Source organism: Terrapene carolina, unplaced genomic scaffold, assembly GCF_002925995.2.
Source record: "Terrapene carolina triunguis isolate 2854851 unplaced genomic scaffold, T_m_triunguis-2.0 Scaffold68, whole genome shotgun sequence".
NCBI classification, from domain to species: domain Eukaryota; kingdom Metazoa; phylum Chordata; order Testudines; family Emydidae; genus Terrapene; species Terrapene triunguis.
The window spans coordinates 25596423-25618864 of NW_020664419.1; the positions used below are offsets into that span (position 1 = coordinate 25596423).

The 22442-nt window shown below is 45.9% G+C and overlaps 1 protein-coding gene across 1 annotated transcript in view; it reads right to left on the reverse strand.

The window, feature by feature from the left end:
- The window catches only part of CELSR1 (cadherin EGF LAG seven-pass G-type receptor 1), a 273393-nt gene extending 252482 nt beyond the window's left edge, over nucleotides 1-20911 (reverse strand). The window contains exon 1 of the mRNA XM_026648694.1: nucleotides 18060-20911. Within this exon, the coding sequence (XP_026504479.1) occupies nucleotides 18060-20742 (2683 nt within the window). The 5' untranslated portion in view covers nucleotides 20743-20911. The remainder of the gene's footprint in view (nucleotides 1-18059) is intronic.
- Nucleotides 20912-22442: the final 1531 nt, after the last annotated feature.

Consider the following 22442-nt stretch of genomic DNA (forward strand, 5'->3'; position numbering starts at 1 on the left):
TGAATTCAAACCACCTTCTTCCTCTTTTTAATGACTTCTGTGCCTACATATTGCATATTTGTTTATTTTCAAGATGATTTCACTGAGCCACTATTGACAAGAGATCTGTAGCTTCTTTATCGTGTGTGTCATGGTAACCTACCAACTCAGGCATCAGCATGAGCATTGCTGGAAAAGCCACACGCTCTAAGAAACAAGCAACAACATGCAGGTAATTACTGGCGGGTCTATCATCCTGACAACACTACACTGAGAAGGAGGATTAAGAGTAGGTGAAGATATGTTAAATTCTAGTTGTTGAACAGTTCATTAGGCTGATCCTATGAATCCTATTGTAACGGACCCTTTAATCCACATGTGAAGTCATGAGACTCACTCAAACAGACATACAAATAAATACCCATAGGCAAATGGGAGCGGGGGGATCTATTTTAACACAATGAAAATGCCCCAGATAATGCCAGTGGGCTGGGTAGAAAAGAAAGGCTTTGAAGAGGAGTCCTAGAAGAAGAGAACAAGCTTTGTTTACATACTGACTTTGCACTGAAATAACTAAATTGATATTAGTTCGTTCCTTTTGCTATTTCCATGCATGTGTGTGTGAAGACCAGCCCTTAGACTCTGAAAAGATCTTAGTGCCCAGTCTTGAAAGGAGCTAGAATGCCTTTTGTGAGGGGTGCCAAGTAGGCAGCACTGGCAGCAGTTAAACCCGTACCTATGGTGTCTGGAGGCTGGAGAACATATGGTACATTTGTGTCTAAAACATGCTCATTATTGCTTTAGTCAGTTTGTGACATAATCTTCACCTTATTTAAAAAAAAATAAAAACCCAGCAAGTTAACTTTGAAAAATTGCACTCAATGTATTAAATTGCCTCCTGCAGAGTCATAACAGAATCCAGTCGGGTAAATGCTAAAGATTCGACAAGGGTTAGCTGTGACCAATCTGGATACTAATGTTAACGCCGTGAGTTAGTACTGCTCAACAGGAATAAGGGTGGCAGAACCTGGAATTAATGCAAGGAGAGGGTACAGCTTACAAACCCTATAGATCCACCATGTGCTCCTGCCCACATGCCAAGACTTGCTGCCACTGGCTGCTCCTCAGTCTCTAAACTAGCTCCCTCTTCCTCTCCCCAAGGTAGTAGATAAAAAGCCAGGGAGGGGCTTTAATGTTAAGTTCCATTGTGTAGCAGCATTAACTCTAATGAAGATTTCTAATCAGAAATCCGTCAGGTCCCTAAGGGTGGAGCTGCAAAGAGAAGGTGCTAGACTCTACCCATTCCGCACCTGACCTGAAGTCACAATTCTGCGATATAACTCCTGTTGTACCCCCTTCCACAATCTCCACCTTAATTCTAGCTAGTTTTGTTCCCTGTGTAAATGAATGGAAACAACAGGCCCTGTGAGAATGTCTACACTAGGAAAGGGACCCAGTGTTGACAATGGTTGTTAACAATGGGTCCTCCCTCCTTCAAATGGTGTTGAAATATTCTGACCAGATGGAGCCAAATCATTTTCAAGTGTACAAGAGATCTGGTGGAATGTGGTCTCTCTCACACTTTCTTAATTGTGCTGAAAACAGACTGGCCCTGTATAGCTTTCTTCGTACTTGATAAGGAAGGATAATGTGTTCAGTGCTTATTATGTTGGCAGTATAAGATTTAACATGTCCGTAACTTTTTACTGCCTTGGTTTTTAATGCTTGGGATTCCTAAATGCAGGAATAGGTAAGAAGACTGTTGTAACTTAGCAGTTTTAACTGGCTGTTTAGAGAAAATCAAAACCACTTAATTTCCTTAGTGTAGATGAATCCTAACTATCTGTCCAATTGTTTTTCTTTAACCACAACGACAACTTTTATGAAATCTTTTAAAAGAATTCCCTTCCTATGGGGTAATACCAACGTTTTTCCCTAAAAGGGTTTTTTTCTCCCCATGGAGTAATAAACTCTTTACAAATCTGAAAGACGAGTTATAAACAAAACAAACAAACAAAAAACCACTTAAACATTTAAAAAACAACAACCCAGAAACTCCAAACAACTAAAAAATTCACAGAACCAACAGGACACTAGCAAACCCCTCTTCTGTATGTTACAGTCCTTTCCCCTGCCCTTTCTCTGTCTTGTCTGTTTAGACTATAAGCACAGGTGTCACCGGCTTCCTCCGGGCCCCCAGGGTGCTCAACCCCCAAGGCCCTGCCCCCACCGGCCCCCTTACCCCAAGCCCTACCTCTACCCCTTCCCATCTCCGCGCCACCTCTTCCTGCCCAGTTCAGCTCCCTCCACCAAGTGCGCCCCATCCCCACTTCTCCCCCAGTGCCTCCTGCATGCCGCGAAACAGCTGATCGCAGCAGATGGGAGATGCTGAGAGGGAGAGGGAGGAGTTGATCAGCAGGGCCCCCCAGCAGACGGGAGGCACGGGGGGGGGAGGGAGAGCTGGCTGCCGGTGGGTGCTAAGCACTGCTAATTTTTTCCCTTCCGTGGGTGCTCCAACCCCACGAAGTCAGCACCTATGACAGTAGGCTCTTAAAGGCAGAGGTCATCTTTTACTCTGTGTTTGTACAGTACTTGGCACAATGTTGCTACTGCAATATAATAATGATTAGAAATGTGGACAGAACTTTTTCTCCTGGAATCTGCACAACTATATGTACATGATGAGCCAAATTCTGACCTTGGCTTCTCTACTACAAATTGACAGGAACCCCACTGAAGTCAACAAACTCCCGTGAAGGCTGGGCCTGTATTTACACACACACCCGACATACAACAGGAATGTACTAGATGAACAGGAAATCTCTATATAATAGGCCGTAATATTTTCCATGCTGTTTCCATTCTCCTTGTTGATGATTTTTGGAAACTTTCACCACATTAAGAAATACATGTTAGGATTTTCCATTCCTGGAAAGAGAGAGGTCCTAAAAAGAAAGCAAACAACATAAATACGCCACCAGCCACAGAAATATCAAGTGGCAAACATGCGACTATTCTAATCTGCATCTCATCAAGGCTACTGCTGTGAGTAAGGCTTTCCAGGACTGAGCCCCCTCTGCTTACACTCTGCTTTATTCAGTCTAACTGCAAGATAGTCTTGAAAAACAGAAAAAGGCAACAGAATGCCACCTACTCATACAAATGGAAGAAAGCATGTTTCTTGTACAGGTGTCAATGTAGCTAGAATGCTATATATCCTTAAATCCAAGAAAAATGCTGTAATCATAGACATCAGTACAGAATAATTATAAAATGAATAAAAGCTATTAGAGATGCTATGGAAATTTGTCAGAAAGGGTTGTTAGAACTTAGTCACACATCAAACCCTTTTTATTCTCCAACAATTCCCTCAGGGAATTACTACTGTTTTAAAAATTATGGCTGGGATTAACAAAGGGAGTTAGGTACCCAACCCAAACTCAGTGGGATTTGGGCACTTAACTGCCATCTGTGTCTTTGGAAATCTCTCCCTACATTCCTTTTTTTAAAAAGTAGTTTAACTGTAGCACATGTTAGAAGAAAGTCACAGGGGCTTGTGAAGGGACAGTGTATGAACCACTATGGAGAGGGGCTATGACCTTGGCTCCCCCTTACTCCAGGAAGGAATAGCCTGTGACAGCCCTTTCCCAGGAGTCATTTACTTCTCTCTTGGTGGCTCAGCAGCTGGACAGTGCATTGGGAGGTCAGAGCCCAGGCTTCACCCCCTTCCCACCCCTTTCTTACAGTGAGGAGGAAGGAGTAATAAAGGGGCTGGGGTCCACTTTTCCCCCACACCTGCACCCAAGCTCCAGAGAGATCATGCAAGAACATGGGGAGGGTCCCCTGAGTGGCTGCAGAAGTCTGGGCCATGATCTGATGCTTAATAACCCAAAATTATTATTTCTACCTTTACTGGGCAGCAACATAGTATTAATACTGTGACTCTCCCTTCACTGCCACATCTCTTCCCCACTTAAGAGACCCATCACAGGGTGCTACTCACAAATACTGAATAGCAACATAGCAACCAATTCCTGAACAATCCATAAACTGAAATTTGTTCACACAAACGATCACACATTTACCACTCTAATCAGAAGTAATGTGTTAGAAATCACTGCTTGTTTGCAAATAATTTGAAAACAGAAAAAGGCCTACATTTTTCAGACAAATCATTCATAATGAATCATTTTTCCAGCTCTAACTACCACACCTGGTGTGACTTTCATCAGGTGACATTCTATACAACTGTACCTCCCCAACCTCCATTTACATCTCTAGCCTCATTTCTTCTACCCCCCATCCTTAATCTTCCACTTCCTGCCTCCTTTTATGGTGCACTGAGTACAAACCACTGTTACACTGAGGGAAGTGTATTCACTGTGTAAAGCCATCCTAATTCCAACCTCTGTAAAACTGCTGAAGTGTCAGTCATTTTTCATTTCAGTCATGTACAGGAGTTCTCAACCTTTTTTTGCTGAACCCCCACGTTGAAAATATTTCAGGCTGTAATGACCCCTGTGATAGCAAATTACTGTACATATTCATAGGTGCATTCTCATGGTATTGCCCCCCTTACGTCTGCACTGCTACTGGCAGCGATGCTGCCTTCAGAGCTGAGCAGACAGAGACTGGAGGCTGCTGTACCCCACCCTCAGCTCCCTCTCCCCCAGCAATTTTTTTTGTGATCTTGCAACTTCCCCCCCCCCCCATAGCCTTGTGACCCCCTTTTGGGTCAGGACCCTCAGTTTGAGAAACACTGATGTAGAGGAACCCCCAACATGTAAATTAACATCAACACAAACTATGCAAACACTTACCATGTGCTTAACTTTAAACTTTGGGATTGGGCGTAATGAGAATACTTATATGCATAAAGTTAAATGTTTGCAGAATTGGGGAATTAACCATTGTTAATATTTCATTTGCCATGTCTGTGAATTTAAAAATGAAAAAGTCAGACACTCTTCATAGCACATCCAATTCACTAAAGGTTAATGAATCCTAAAGTTGTTACCAGCTGCTCTTTTTCCAACATAAACAGCAACCTTTTAATATTAACATCAGCCAATTAAAAGTGTTCTTTTGACAACTGTATTCCATTAATGCCTATGTGTCTAAAGAGTCCATTACAGTAATGTATCTAAAAAGATAAAAAGAGCACTAAACCTCTGTAATCACAAGTAGCACAGACAAACTATTTGAATGCAATTCAACAATTCCAAATAACAACTGATGTCCTGCTAAACAGCAGAAATAGAACACAAAACATTTGCACTGAGATAGCCAGTTTGCAGCTCTCATGAGAAAAGATCTCTGTATTTCATTTACAATTTTGACTAGGCTGACTTTTCACTCTATTTCTCTTATCTAAAAATGAGTGACTACATATATTTTATTCATCTCTTAGAGATTTACATGTATGCCATTTTTTTTTAATTTGGGGGAGGTGAGAGAACTGTAATATGCCATATACAGTAGAACCTCAGAGTTACGAACACCTCGGGAATGGAGGCTGTCCGTAACTCTGAACTACATTAGAGTGCTTGTATGAGGTAAATTGAAAAATACTATTTCTTTTATTTTTTTTAAAGTGCAAATATTTGTAATAAAAAATAATAGAAAGTGTACACTGTACACTTTGTATTGTGTTGTAATTGAAATCAGTATATTTGAAGATGTAGAAAAATATCCAAAAATATTTATAATAAATTTAAATTGGTATTCTATTATTAACAGTGTGATTAAAACTGCGATTAATCACACTTTTTTTAATCTCACGATTAATTGCGATTAATTTTTTTAATCTTTTGTCAGCCCTAGTTATAAACTTTTGACTTTGTGGAGTGAGATTCAGAAATACAATTATATTGTGTTTAGTACATCTCAGTCAATGACATATTAGTGTAGCTGTAGAAATTTCTTGTTAAAGGTTTGTTGCAAAAATAATAGATGTACATAACACATTATGTATACATAGAGATATAGATAGAAACAAATATCTTCAATGCTGGTTACTTTTCACAGTAACACTTTTCAAAAGGATTATGATGAATAGAGAAATGTTAACCTCACCATTTTGTATGATCTATTTCAATTGGCAAAAAGCTATTGCTGTCTTTTTGCTTTAATATGTGTTTCCTTCCATTTAATTCCTGAATTTCATAGGAGTGGTATATTTTTGTTTCAACAGACAGGAAAACATTTGATGCTAGCAGAGCAAAATATTTCATGGAAACATAATGCTGTATTGAGATAAAGGGACTTCTGCTACAGAAAGGTAAAAAAAAAAAAAAAAAAAACTTAGGCATAGTGACAGATAACTCGCTGCTATAAACTAGCAGGTTTTTTTATTAATTGTGATCACCAGAAAAAAAAAACAACAATAAAATGTTCACTTTTTAAAGAATAGTATGGTCCAGAGTTCATCTGCTACTCTACACTTGTGAGCCAACAGACACTAAAACTAAAGGTACATACAAACATTTCTAAGGGCCAAGTGCTCCCCTCGACTTCCCCAAGTGAAGTGGAACAAACAGCAGTGAATTTGGGTGAGAAAGGGAAGAGGGAAGCACCCGTTATATTGCATACTCCACACTTTCTCCTGAGCCCACAGAATACCCTCCACCAGTGCTCCATAGATAGGGAGGGGCCACTCTTTCTACAATTATCCTCTTAATTAACTCTGTGAGAATTCCAGAAGTAGGTCAGTGCTGACCAGGGGTGAAAGTAACTTACAGGACTTACCGGTACTACCAGAGTCCTGAGGGGGCGTGGCCTCAACCAGAAGAGGCGGGGCCTCTCGCGTTTTAAAGGCCCTGGGGCACCGGCTGTGGCTGGGAGCACCAGGGCCTTTAAATCAACCTGGGGCTCCCAGCTGCAGAGGTGTCTGGGAGCCCCCGGGGCTCAGGGGCAAATTAAAGGGCACGGGGCTCCGGCCGCCATGGAGTTCCGGGCCCTTTAAATCCTCACCGCAGCTCCGGCGGTGGAATCCCCGCCACGGAAGCCGGTGCGGTCCGGCACGGCGTACTGGCTCTTGCCAGTACGCTGTACCGGACCGGACCGGCTTACTTTCACCTCTGGTGCTGACCAACAGTTAATATCCCCTCCACCTCTTGGTGGCCCCCTGCCCTCCAAGGAAGTAGATGGGGAGGGCAGGGAGTGGCAGCCAAAGATACTTTGGGACAACTACTCTTCCAGTCACTCCTCCCCAAAACGTTAGTCTATATTCTGAAGAATGAAGTTTGCAACATTTCATGAGTACATATGACCCATCATACCTAGGTGTCTAGACAATGGAATACTGGGACCTTAAACTCTGATGTTCTTTGCTTGGGTGTTCCTGACTTAGACCAAAGTTTTCAAAACTGTTCTCTAATTTTGGGTGCTACAGTTTCTGGGTCCCCAAGTTGAATTGGCTTGGGTCTGATTTTCAGGAAGGGTGGAGCACCCACAACCCAAGTGAAGTCAATGAGAGATGACAATCTCAGTAACTCTGAAAATCAGGCCACGCTGTTTAAAACTGAGCACCCAAAACTGATGCACCAAAATTAGAAGGCGCTTTTGAAAATTTGGCTGTTAAAGGTAGATTGTGTTAATAGCAGCCACTGGCCAGTAGGAGAGATTCAGAGGAGGGATAAATACTCCACAATGTTTCTTTCTCAGGAACAGCAACTGCGACAGCCTGTGCACTCCCCTCACAGCTGGCAATGAAGATGTTTGGTGGGGAGTGTGCAGGGCCAGTGCTACCATTAAGGCAAACTAGGCGGTTGCCTAGGGCGCCAAGATTTGGGGGCGCCAAAAAGCGGTACCCCCAATTTTTTTTTACAGCATTCCTGGACTGGGCTGCAGGCGGCGCGCTGACACGTGTGGCTCAGACTCCCTCTCCCAGCGCAGCGGCCGCTCCACTTCTCCCGCCTCCCAGGCTTGCGGCGCCAATCAGTTGTTTGGCGCTGCAAGCCTGGGAGGGGAGGAGAATTAGAGCGGGGGCGGCGTGCTCAGGGAGGAGGCGGAGCAGAGGTGAGCTGGGGTGGGGAGCTGCCACATGGCTGCCCGTGGGGGGGGGGGAGCTGCCGCAGGGAGGAGGGCCCCAGGGCGGGGCGGGGAGCTGCCACAGGGTTTGGAGGGGGTGCAAGGTGGAAGTTTCGCCTAGGGCGCAAAACTTCCTTGCACCGGCCCTGGGAGTGTGAGGTTACACTCCATACTCTTCACAGAAATATAGTTATGATATGACTATGACATAACTAAGGTATGTTTTATGCAATATGGGTCATGTGAGGTATCATTGAAAAGGTCATGATTTACTGAATGTGTTTATCCAATTTGTACGCATGTATCATTTCTGTTTCTAAAGTTATTGTCCATGTAATAATTACAACTGTGTGGGTATGTGCTTGGGAAATGCCCACCAGACAGTAAGCAATCAGCCTTAATGGGCCATTAGGAAAAGATAATGAGTTTTCGAAGATGTGGATCCCCCATCTTCCCAGGACCACTGGAAACAAAGGCTTCCCGCCTTATGTAAATTCTGTTTAAGGCTGGGAAGCAAGGCAATCTGGGCTCTCCATTTGCCTCCCCCCTGGAGATGGAAGACTGCTGAAAGCTCCTGAAGAAACCAAGGAATTAAGCTAGGGGAAGGCAAGGGCTGAGTTCAGGCTGAGAACAGGGGTCTAGCCTGTAAAGAGACATAACTGGAACTCTGAGCTGCAGAAACTCTACAACCTGCCTAAACAACATTTAGGGTGAGAAATTACTATGTGTAACCTGTTTCTTTAGTTTGTGTGTTCTGTTTTATTTGCTCAGTAATCTGCTTTGTTCTGTTTGCCATTCCTTATAATCACTTAAAATTTACCTTTTGTAGTTAATAAACTTATTTCTTGTTTATAACATAACCCAGTTTGTGCAATTCACATCTGGGAGTGGAGGGGGGCAAGAAGTTGTGCATATCTCTTTCCACATTGAGGGAGAGGGCGAATTTTTATGAGCTTGCGCTGTGCAGATCTTTCTATACAGTGCAAGACAATATTATTTTGGGTTTATACCCCAAAGGAGGTGTGGATGTGAGTGATGGGCAATCCCAAAGCTGATTCCCCCACACAGAGCTGATCTCAGTGTCTCTGTGTCCATTTTCAGCTGGGTGCCCCTACCTGTGTGTGTGTGCTGGAGAAGGCTTGAGGGCCTGGCACAGGGGAACAGGGTAAGGCAACCCTGGTGGAACGGGCGGAACCAGTGAGACCACAGCACACCAGGTGGCATCCCAGATGGGGGGTTCAACCTGTCACAGGGAGGGACAGATCATAGCCCCACAGAGTGTCTCCTGTCATTATGCAGTCAGATAGTGCTTTGGGGCAGGGACCATTTGTATCACTTCCTGTTTGTATACTTCCCAGCAAAATGAAGAGCCAATCCTGATTAAGCCATTTGGACACTACCACATTTTAAATAAAAATGATGATGATTCCTTCATCATTTGAGTAACGTAAACTTCCTACAGCTCTGAGTCAGAAGACTTTTTGTCTTCTAACACACAGCCAAAAGTAAGAATTATGGACTATAATCATGCACCTGTCTTTCATAGACAAACACAGACTAAATGTGATCAATAACAACTTACTCCCTAGTCTTTTTCAGTCTTCAGATTATTGCTGTTTCTCAGATTACTTTACCACGGGACGTGCCAGCTATTGCACTTTCAGAGCTTTTCAAAGCCTACAGGAGTGTTCCAATTCTAAATTACAGTTTTAGGCTATTCCCACTACACAGTGGGTTCTACGTCCACATGATCATTTTGTAAGAAACCTGATGTGTCTGTACATCTTTATCCAAGCATCATGATAGGAATGGGGAGCATTAAAGGTCATCCATTCATAAGTACACTGTAATCTTGTAATTGTATATAACCTGCAAGGATGTCATGGCCAATGATGTTCTACACTTATAGAATTTACTTCCCTAGTGGCTACAGGGAGGCCGCAGCAAGCAGTTCATGTGTTAATCCCTCCTTTGTTGATACCTGAAACCAGACCTTTTCCCCAAGCTACCAGTAACTTTGTGAATGATTGAAATGAAAGCAAGTTCTTGCAAAAAGGCAGAAACATCACTCATAAAGGAACTGGTTACTCTGCATAGCTGAAACAACAACAACAAGAAAAACCCAAGCCCTCAGCATCTCTATAGGGCCTGATCCCAGATCACTGAAGTCACTGGCACAATTCTTCATGAACCTAATAAAGCAAAATCAGCCATATAATAAGATGCAAAACCCCAAAGATGTACACAGTCTACACTTCCATAAAGCAATGAAACACTGGACCTCATCACTTGGGGTCAGATCATGCATTCTTTGCAAACCCAAAATGACCTTGCAAAGTTTTCCCCCAACCCCTCCTGTTGTATTTCCATGCCTTTTGTTCTTTTAACCTCAAACCCTGCTAAAAATATCATAGGTGTTTATAGAGCACTTATCACTGTAGTATCTGCCCTCTGTCCATGAGGAAACTGCAGCCCTAAAATATGCAAATAATACAAAACAAGGTGCACAACCTTCTGTTCTGTTTGTATAGAAAGTGACTAAACTGGTAATGGCGTAACATTGGCATAATGACTTTTTAACTACAATAATGAAAATTATCCCTTGACGATCACTGAGTTAGAATAATAAACATTTATTGCACCTTACATGCGTCTTATCTTAATTTGGGTTTGTTGGTGTTATAGTGACTTCATTAAATCCCACTTTAATATCTAACGTAAGGTCAGAAGAACATAAAAGGAAATATTGTTAGCTCACATACTTAGTGGTTTATTGAAAGCACATAATTGAAAACAAACTTTGAACTGCCTTCTTTAAACATAACTATAAAATGCCAGCAATAACAACAACTTGATAATTTAATTGCTCTTATCTGCTATAAAGACAATGGTAAAGAAAACCATATTCAAGTTCCTTACTTCTACATTTCATCATAATTATAATTAAGGCTGCGTGTCTTTCACGGAGGTCAAGGAAGTCATGGATTCCATGACTTTCTGTGATCTCTGGGACTTCTGCAGCAGCTGGTGCTGGCTCAGGGACTGCCTGAGCTGGGCAGCCCCTAGGCCAGCAACAGTTTGGGTGTGTGGGAGGGGGCTCAGGGCTGGGGCACGGGGTTGGGGTACAGGGCGGCGCTTACCTGGGGGGGGGGGGCTCCCCAGCTCATCCCTGCAGCTCCTAGTCAGAGTGGCCAGGGGGTTCCGCGCACTGCCCGCGCGTACCACCCCTGCAGCTCCCATTGGCTGCAGTTCCTCACCAATGGGAGCTGCAGAGCCGGCGCCTGTGGCGGGAGAACCGTGCAGAGTTCCCCTGGCCGCCCCTCCCCTATGAGCTGCAGGGACACGCCAGTCGGAGCCGGGTAGGGAGCCTGCCAGCCCTGCCAACTCTCCCCCCTCCCCAGCACCAGCAGGGGTCCCGGGTCGGGAGCCGCCGCCCATCTCCCCCCCAGCACTAGCAGGGGTTTCGGGGGCCCCCCCCCCAGCACCCACAGTGCCCTGGCCCAAGTTTTAGTTAGGGGTATATAGTAAAAGTCATGGACAGGTCAAGGACGTCAATTTTTTTTTACTGCCCATGACCTGTCCATGACTCTTACTGAAAATACCCGTGACTAAAACGTAGCCTTAATCATAACAAAACTCATTTACAATTGAAGTGTAGGTGATGTGCAAAATTAGTAGTAAATTAGATGCACAGTATATTAAGAAACATACGTACTGAATTTAGGTATTTGCCTTCAAAATTGAAAAATAGAATTTTAGGTTCCAAACCTGCAATTTGCATTGGACAGGTAGACAACTGCTCCTGCCAGAGACCCGATAACCAAGGTGGATTCCACAAAGACACAACTGTAAATTGCAGGATCAGGGTCTTAGCTACATTGACAATGAACTGAGGTACATAGGAAATAATTCATAGTTATCTCCATCTAGGTCTTTTTAGAACACTTATCACCATGTTACCAAGCACCTAATGGAAAACAATTTACAAAAAATTATTCACTGCTGGTAAAAGTACCTATGTAATTTAAGAGTCAAAGCCCCATTTTCAAAAGTGGCTTAGGCACACGGGAGCCTAACTCTCATTGAAAGCCTTTGGAAATTAGGCTTCTAAATTACTTTTGAAAATAGGACTTTGGCTCCTGTCTTAAGTGTTTTTGAAAGTTTGACCCTAAACTTCAACCTCAAGTTTTGAGAAGGATTAAAAATGGAATTTTGCAAAAGAAAAAGTCCTATAATACTCTCTCTAATTTACAAATTAATTTTTGTTTCAGCCATCTTTGCTTTCCATTTTCTGTGACCTCTCAGAAAGTTTCTCTCATTTTCCCAAAGTGATGATTTTGTTTCTACTAATGTGACCAAATGGCAGCACCAATAACCACCAAAAAAATCAAATGGCAATAATTTCACAGAGAGTGATGATCAGAACAAATTAGAAATAATCCAATGAATGATAATGAAAAAAAATCAATTGGTGCAAAATGACTGCTGGCATTTAATTTTTTTACTTAGGGTTCTCTATTTTTTCCTATAGTCCTGTTTTTTTCCAGAAGAAGAATCCCAGGTTTACTAGGGAAACAGTTTTAAATAACATTTATCAAACTTAAATTCATCTAACAGCAACAAGTAGAAAAGTTTATCAGAACAAGCAGCTGAAAGGCCCATAAACCTTGTTATTTTTATTCAGTTTCCATGTTTCCTGTCACACCTGAAAGCTTAAATGATTGAATGCTTTTGGTAAAAATATTCAATCTTCATACCTTTAGATCTCTGCAACTGGAGTTAGCAGCATGCTTAAATTTTGAAATATTTAAACTATTAAAAGATAAGTTACATACTGCAATGTTCTTTTGTCTTTTAAAAATATATTTTGAGGACATTGTCTCACAATCTGATATTAATACATTTTGGCAGTTTCAAGCTGATGTGTCCCCAGAATTCAGAATCTAAAATTATGTGTTCTGGGGACAGTGGGTTGAAAAAATAAAATAACATGATTTGGTTTTAAAGCACTTTAGATACAAAACCAAGCACTAAAAGTCTCCTTCGAAAAATACCTCCAAAAGGCTCTACTGCAATCTGGAAAAAGAGATTTGATTAAAGGGGCACCAGCAAATGGGGAAATAAATAAATACATCACACTTCTGTCTGAAAGAGGTTTTCTTTTAAACTACTTTTTCTACAAATAATATTTAAGATTGTTATGAGAGAGAAATTAGAGAAAAAAATTCTTTTATTCCATTTGTTTATTTTGTGCATTTGACCACATTGATGTATAGTTATTTTCATTATTTTACCTGTGTATTCATTTACGCTCTGACCAGGTACATATACTGAACATTACTGATGCAAGTTGTCCCACTGAGATCAATGGGAATACTCATGATAGTAAAGTTAAATGTGCACACAAGTGTTTGTGGGATCGGGCACTTAAAGTCCCATTCAACTGACAAGTGGATCCCTATGCAAGATTGGGGCCAGAATCAGTTTCCCACTCCTGTTTGTTTTTTGTTTTCCTTCCCACAGCCATAGGCATGGGAACTCAGGGTTTGGAATGGGGGTGAGATTTTACGCAGGGTCCCGGCTGCCAGCCCCAGCTTCGGACCCCTTGCCCCTGTCTGCAACTCCCCACTCCTGGAGACATGGCCCTGCTCCAGGCCCCAGTTCTGAGGAGTGGCGCAGGTAAAAAGTTTGGGGACCGCTGCTTTACAGTTTCGCTGGCTTTCAGCACCCCACTATAAAAAGTGTTCCAGCACTGCTGCCCACAGCACAAGAGGAAAAAAATATATATAATTTTTTAATACAGGAAAATGGTACTATAAACTGTTAAAATTAGCAGGGGGAAATTAGGGGCAGATGCTTTATATCTAAGTACTTTTAACTCATTTTCACAGACTGACTAGACTGCAAGTTGACGGTGTCCCTTTAATTTTTGCTCATGTTGTTATAGGTGAAGAAAAAGAATATTGGTTCATAATCCTGATAATTTTACTAATTTCATGATTTGTAACAACACTAAAGCAATTGCAGATTCTAAAATTCAAAACCCTTTAGATCCCCAGCATGAAATCCTGACCCCATTGAACTCAATGGTAAAACTCCCAATAACTTCAGTGGGGCGAGTATTTCATCCCAACTATTCAAAAATTCACACCTTGTGATCCCACACACAGGCAAGGGAAATATAAGGCCAGACCATCCCTTCCTGTAGAAAAGTCCAGAGCAGGTGTAAAATAGAGGACAACTGTGAGATTTCTTTGCAAACTTTCCAGCAGTGGGGGCTGGGACAGGATTTCTCCCCATTTTCCTGCAGAATAAACTGGGGCCCAGAGATCCACTGCTATCCAGGTTGTCCTGCCCTTAGCCCATGCCCTATGAAGGGAAGTTTCATGCATGGAGGGGACCAACTCAAAGACTAATTTTCCTCTGCCTTTCAAGAAGATTCCCCGCTGGTTGCCATAGGAAAAGATGTACATTAATAACAGTCATCCACACAACCTCACCGCTGCTAGGCTTCCTCTCTGTGCAGCTATCCCAGACTTTGTTGTGGGCTTTCAGAGGCATCTAGGGCCAGGAGAAATAGTGCCACAGCACAGGAAAATCCACACACAGAGGAATCCCTCTTTCTGGACTGTCTGGCCAGAGTCTCAGGACAGGTCTACACTACGGAGGAGATTGACGCTCTGAGATCGATCCACCGGCAGTCGATTTAGCAGGTCTAGTAAAGACCCGCCAAATCGACAGCAGATCGCTCTCCAGTCGACCCCTGTACTCTACCCCCAACGAGAAGAGTAAGGTAAGTCGCCGGGAGAATTTCTCCCGTCGACCCCCTGTGGTGTAGACCCTGCAGTAACTCGACCTAAGGTACATAGACTCCACCTACATTATTCACGTTGCTGGAGTTGCATAGCGTAGGTCGACTTACTGCGGTAGTGTAGACATAGCCTCAGTATGGCTTCTGCAACTATCCATGCTGTTGAAGGTGACCATGTTTTTAAATGAAGTGGGTCTCTCATTTTCAAATTTCACTACATCTATAATTCTGTTTCCTGTTTTTCCAGAGATTTTTTAACAACAACTTTGGACTTTTGTTTGCCAAATAAAAACATGCATTTTGAAAAGTCAATTACAGATCAAATAAAAGAATGCTGTTTTATCCAAATGTCAAAGTCTCAAGTTAATGGAATTGTATAGTACAGGGGTGGCCAAACCCTGGCTCGCGAGCTGCATGCGGCTCTTTTACAGTTAAAGTGCGGCTCGCAGAGCCTCTTCCACCCTTCCCCATTCTCCACCTACCAGACTGGAGTAGGGGGAACTCGGGATCTCTGCCTTGCGGCGGGGTAGTGGGGTAGGGGCTTCAGTCCCATGGGGTGCACCTGGCCGGGCTCGAGGCTTCAGCAGGAGTGGGGCTGAAGCCCTGAGCCCTGACAGGCACCCCGGCTCTCAAAATTCTGTTGTCATATGCGACTCGGAGGGTCAGTAAATTTGGTTAGCCCTGGTATCGTATGTCTCATCTCATTTGTCTAAGACCTATCACATCTGATCAACTTAATTTTTTATTTACACACACACTTATCCACAGTGCCTTCACAGCAAACCTCAGATGTAGCCCATGTCAGTAGGTGAAAACATGATTGCACAGCAGCAACAGCATTTTGTATGCCCCATAAGAGTCCATATACATCTCAAATTCCCACAGACTCTGACAGAACTTTTGCCTGCATCAGGATTGCTTGCCTGGGCTGATAGGTAGGTTAATGACCACCCAACAGACACATTCTTCAGTTAACTACAGATAACAACATTGAATATTTCACTCCAAGGGTGTTCATCTCTCCATTTCACTTGTTAAAGAAAACTGGAGAAAGTGGAGAGGTGAGAGTTTCCTAAATGGAATCACAAGCTCTGTAGACCTCTGCCCTCTTAAATACCTCTATGAAGCAATCTTTTCCCACACACAGAAAACTTTTCAAAAACAGTATCAAACTGACTTTGATGCCTGCCAAAATTACTTAAGAATGCTAACTGACGAAAACGCCTCTTTCAAATATCCCCAGGGGGGTGCAGCTGTGATAGGGATAACCAGTTTTGAATATTACAGAGGCGTTTCAGTGCTCACATTCTCACAAAAATGTAATAACAATTCATTACTCGTCATAGTTGTATTACATGAGACCTCATAAAACAGCAGTTTAACTGTGCTCTAAGCATTCATGCCTTCATTTCCATATTTTTATATATATTTCACCCACTGAAATCTGCATAAATGGATGAAGACATTATTAGGATGAGAAAGGAATGCTATCATCTTCTACTTCTATTCCATATGCTCTCCCCACCTAGCCCATTTTAATCACCTTTCAGCCTTCTTGCTTTTTGTCCTATTCTTTATCTCCTGCTGTTAGATAAGAAGCTACTGCTTTCTGTCAGCTGGTTCAGGCGGATTATGACCATGTAAATCACATATATGCCTTATTTCAAACTTACAAGCCAATTGCCTGTTTCTCTGTAAGCTTTCAAAGAATGTGGAAATAACAGTTATGAGCTAATTTTACCACAATAGTTCCCTTCTAGCATTTTGCATGAAATATGAACCCATTGCCAGATGACACACACTAATAACTCCAGTGACTGGAGTTAACACCACTTTCCTTTACCCTGCAGCAAACAAAGATCCTGATCCTGCAAACATGACAGAGCATAGTGCTCTCTACCATGAGGTCCCACTTATCTTAGTGACGCTACTAACAGTAGCAAGTGTTGCCAGGATTGTGCCATATTTAGATATCTGAATGATTTGTGTTAAGAAAAGATATCATTACACACACTTAGTACTTACATATCCTACTTCACATAAAAGAATACAAATATTAGTGTTAGGCTGCAGGGAAAATGTTGCTCATGATGGGCCTTTGAAGTCAACGGGAGTTGTGCAGGATCAGGCCCATGATAAAGACAGCATAGTGGAATTTGGGGAGGAGATTAGTCATTGCATTATTAATGCACTGTATGTACCATAATTACAAAGAGTAATTCTATAATAAACAAGAAACTGAGGAGAAAGTGCCGTTCTTTTCTATGGGGATTGTCTCACAAGTTATTTAAAATACTGTATTGTAAAACAAAACAGTAACAATTTAGGACTTGCATTCATATGTTAATTCACTGTATAATTTAAAGCCACTGTACCTACTAACACAATAAATAAATTACTGTGACTACATACTAGATTAGGTAAGCCTCAAAGACAAAAAAGAAAATTTTCAATGCTTATTTTGGTGACACTATGTGCCAACAAACATCCTCAGTTACACCAAAGCAACACCACTGAAATTAACTGTGTTATACAGCTGTAACTGACTGTTTTTTCAGGAGTCATTTTCTAAGGATGTAAACAAAAGGCAAAAATTTTGGTTGCTGGTGCAAATGGGTGATGCTCCACCAACTTCAATGGAGTTTTGCCCATGTTACACTACAAGAAAATTTGACCCAAAATCTAAAGGAGATTTACCAGCCAACTTTCCCAACATTCAAAAGGAAATAATCAAATCTGTTTTATCTTGGTGTTAAAAAAAAAAAAAAAAAAAAAAAGGAAATCCCCATCTCTTATGTACAGTGCAACCGCTAATTTTACTTTTTACTGTTCTTATGTATAACAAATTATAGGAGTAAGTCTAAACATTAAATGTAAGTCAATCAGTGAGAGCTGTGCATTCTTAGCATCTTTAAAAATCAGGTCACTTATTAACTCTATGCATCCACATCTGAAAGTTTTAGCCTAAATAGCTAACTATGCCCAGGGAATATATTTTGCCCTCAACCTCTATATGTTTTTCCCTGTGATTCAAAATATCACTGGCTAAATACATCTCAACATCCTATTCACTTCAGTCCACAGCACATAGCTTTGATACATTTTTGTGGCTCCTCTCCAGAAATTTCACAAATAAGCCACTGCCCCAGGAAATTAAAAGTTGTTGCTGCCTGTACCAGTATGTTGGTCCAATAAACAAAGTTCTCATACATTATTATCCCCTGCCAAGTTTTCTTACCTGAGACTGACACTTTCATGAGAGCCTCCAGGGGTCTGTTGTTGTCCAGATCTCGACTGAGTTTGAGTTCCCCAGTGGCAGAGTCCAAGAGTAGCAAGTTCAACTCGTTGCCCTGAACAAAAGTGTAGGCCAGGCTGTCGGACACGTCAGGGTCATAGGCTGGGATCTTGCCAATCACCCCAGAGGGGAAGCTGTTAGACTTGTTGGTCACATAGTTGTTGAAGAGGATCTGGAAGTCCTGTAGCACAGGTGGGTTGTCATTCTGATCCAACAGGCGAATGTGCACGGTGGCTCGGCTGACAAGAGGGGCTGAGGTGGCCTGCACCACAATCACATATTCCGTTCGGCTCTCATAATCCAGATCCATCAGGGCTGTGAGGTCACCATTGAGCAGGTCAAGCTGGAAGACCTCAGGGATGTTACCCTCCACAATCTGGTACATGATTTGTGCATTGGTCCCTTCATCTGGGTCGGCCGCACTGATCCGTGCCACGATGGAGCCCACTGGGCTGTTCTCCTCCACAAAGATGTCAAACTCATCCTGTTCAAAGACAGGCGGGTTGTCGTTGATGTCCAGCACAGTGACCTGGATATCTACAGAGGCTTTGAGAGGTGGGCTGCCTCTGTCCATGGCAAAGGCCCGCAGGCTGTAGACAGCCACGTTTTCACGATCCAGCTTGCGCAGGGTACGTATCACTCCAGAAGTGGGCTCAATGTAAAAGTCTCCATCACCATCATCACCACCCTGGAAGGTGTAAAGGAGGCGGCCATTGAGGCCTGAGTCACGGTCGTTGGCAGACAGCTGAAGGACGCTGGTGGAGAGTGGCACATCCTCAAAGACCGAGCCCTGGTAACGGTCACGCAGGAAGCGGGGGGCATTGTCGTTGGCATCCAGGATGAGGATCTCCACGTAGGTGGTGTCAGATTTCTGAGGGATCCCATTGTCACGAGCTGTAATGGCCAATGTGTAAGAGGCTTGGTCCTCGTAGTCTAGCTCCATCAGGGTGGTGATAGTACCCGTGTCCAGGTCAATGCGGAATTGAGGAATGTTATCCTCCAAAATGTACGTGATCCTGGCATTTTCCCCTGTGTCTTCATCGGTGGCACTGATGGTCACAATAGAGGTGCCAATGGGCTTGTCCTCACTGACGCTCACTGTGTAATGGGAGCTCTGGAAGACCGGGCGGTGTGTGTTGGCATCGGTGACATTGATGAAGACCTGGACAGTATCAAAGAGTGTGCCATCTGACGCAGTAACTGTCAGCACGTACTGCCTCTCCTGCTTGTAATCCAGGGGCAAGGCCAGGGTGATCAGCCCACCCCCACTCTGGCTGGTGATGGCAAAGCGGTTCCTAGTGTTGCCACTGGTGATCTGGTAGGTCACTACACTGTTAATGTCCCTGTCCACTGCTATCAGAGTCAGGACACTGCTGCCCACTGCCGCATCCTCATTCAGCCTGAGCTGATAGACCTTCTCAGTGAAAGTCGGGTTGTTATCATTGACATCCAGGACCGTGATGGACACACTAGCTGAGGAAGTCATGACAGGCACTCCATGGTCCCTAGCCTCTACCCCAAAGTGATAGTTCTCCACAGTCTCTCGGTCCAGCTCAGCCGACACTGTAATCCATCCAGTGCTGTTATTGATCTGGAATGGGAATCCAGTCTCCCCACCTGGGGACACCACACCAGGAGATGGGGACAAGTCTATAAGTTTGTACTCCAGACGGGCATTGTCTCCAGAATCAGCATCCACTGCCTGAACGTGCAGCACAGAGTAGCCCAATGGCACGTTCTCCAGCACTGTAGCCTGGAAGGGGGTGCTGACAAAAATAGGGGCATTGTCATTCACATCCACCACTTGCACTGATACCATCCCACTAGAGTTAATCAGAGGGGGCCTGCCCCCATCCTGGGCTTTGATTCTCAGTGTGTACTCACGGATGGTCTCATAGTCCAGAGGATTGATCAGGTCGATGGCACCAGAGAAAGAGTGGATATAGAACTGGCCTTTGAGGTTGCCACTCACAATGCTGTAGTGCACCTGGGCATTGCTGCCCCTGTCCCGGTCAGTCGCTTGCACCTGCAGCACTTGGCTGTTCACCGGGGCATCCTCTGGCACCTGAACCAAGTAGCGCTTCTCACTGAACTGTGGGTAGTTGTCATTCTCATCCTCCACAGTGATGTGTACTGTAGCTGTGGCACTACGGGGACCTGGTTCCTTTCCTTGGTCATTGGCTTCTACCACCAAGTGGTACTCAGAGACCTCCTCACGATCCACAAGGGCTCGGGTCCTCACTACTCCAGAGCGAGGGTCGATCTCAAAGACGCCATCCCCAGCACCTGGCTCCAGCAGGCGGTAAAGCATGTTGGCGTTGGCCGGGGCATCCCCATCCGTGGCACGGATAGTCAGCACCTCGTAACCCACCTCCAGGTTCTCCCGGATGGTCTCCCGGTACACAGGCTGCTCGAACACTGGCCCATGGTCATTGGTGTCACTCACAGTCACAGTCAAATAGGTGGTGGCTGAGCGGCGGCGGGGGGAACCCTGGTCGGTTGCAGTCACCTTCAGCACGTGGGTGTCCTTGGTCTCCCGGTCCAGGCTGCGCGTGGTGACCACGCTGCCCGTCTCTGGGTCGATGGAGAAGTAGTCATTGGAGCGCTCGTCGAAGAGCGCCTCCATGGAGTACACCAGCCGGCCGGCCTCCCCCTCGTCCGGGTCCTGGGCCCGCAGGGCGATCACCCGGGTACCCGCAGGCTCATTCTCGGGGATGGAGACCTGGTAGCTGGGCAGCTGGAACTGCGGAGGGCTGTTCGCACTTCTCCTCCTCCGAGCCCCCTGGAGAGAAGGATCCCAGCCGCCCCGGGCCCGCTCCTCTGTCCACAATCCCTGGGGCCCCAGCTGCCGGGTGGGCGCTTCCCCCTGCCCTGCACCCACCGCCCCTCTCTCCTCTCCCCTCGCACCCACGGGCTCCCGTTCCCCCCAAGTCCCGTCCTCCTCCTCCTCCTCCTCCCCACCCTCTGCCCCCGCGGACTGGGCGCGCTCCAGCCCCAGCTGAAGGAGGATCTCCCCCCCTATCCTCCTCAAGGCACAGACCAGCTGCAGAGGGGACTCCCCGGTGGGCTCCAGGCAGCACCGAGCCCTCCCTCCTGCCTCCTGCTCGCCGCAGCCCCGGGGGCGGTGGTCCGGGCACCTGCAGGCAGGGAAGCTGGTCAGGGCCGTGAGGGCAGAGCGCAGGTCCCCGGCGGGCCCTGGGGGCAGGTGCCAGCTGGCTGCGGGGAAGCAGAGCGGGGCTGGGAGCTGCCCCGGGGAGAGCCGGGCGGCGAGCCGGGGCCGCGCCTGGCCCCCGCTGCCTGCCCCCCGGTACCGGCGGGGGCAGCCCGGGCTGTGCACGTAGACGGCCAGGCGGAGCAAGAGCAGCGCCCCGGAGCGCTGGGCGGCGATGCGCACGTGGAGAGGCAGCGGGTTGCGCTCCAGCCGCGCGCAGCCCGAGGGGCTCGCCGGGCAGCCCCCGCCGGCCGCCCCGCTGCGCCTCAGCTGCCCCGCGGCCGTCACCTCCACCGCCTCCAGCACGCGGCGGGCCGTCAGCGCCTCGTCCAAGCTGTACAGCCAGCCGGGCCCCAGGGAGACATCCAGCAGCAGGTCCCCGGCGCGCCCGGCGCCACAGGAGAGGTGCAGCTCCCAGCCCCCCGCGGGCACCAGCCGGATGAGCAGAGCCAGCCACGAGAGCCAGGCGGCGGCGGGCACCGGCAGCATCTCCGAGTCTTAGGCGGCAGCAGCGATCCCAGCCAAAGGGCGCCTGCAAAATCCATCCACCCCCCTGGGCGGCTCATCCGCCCTCAGCCATGAGCAGCGGGGCCGGGGGACCCTGGCCTTGTCCTCCTCTGCCAGGCGGGGCCGCTCCCTCAGAACCCCGCGGCGGGGAACATCGCTCGGGACCCGGCTGGAGAATTGCAACTTTTCCACCTTAAAGTTTAAAGTGAGTTCAAAATGGCTCCTCTCCTCCTCCCACTGCTGCTCCCGGCAGGGTGATTAGCATAAACCTGCTGCTCGGCTGCTTTAAAAACAATCGCACGCCTGCTGCCTGGCAGCCTCTCCCCGCCCGCAGCTCCCGGGGACCCGCTCCCCGCCAGCGGGACCCGCCTCGGCAGCGCACGCTGCCCTCCAGAAACTGAATCGAGCAGGGGCCGGTGTAAATCCTCGCGGTGGCGGCGACTCTGGGATCAGCGCTCGCCTCCCTCTCCAACAGGCACGATCCCTTGCAAACGCATCCCCTTCAGCCCGCTCCTTCTCCCGAGCGGGGCTTCCCCTTTCCAGCTACTCCTCCTGGCTCTTGCGGCCGGGGCGCCTCCGCACGGGCAGCGGGTGTCCCTCCTGGGCAG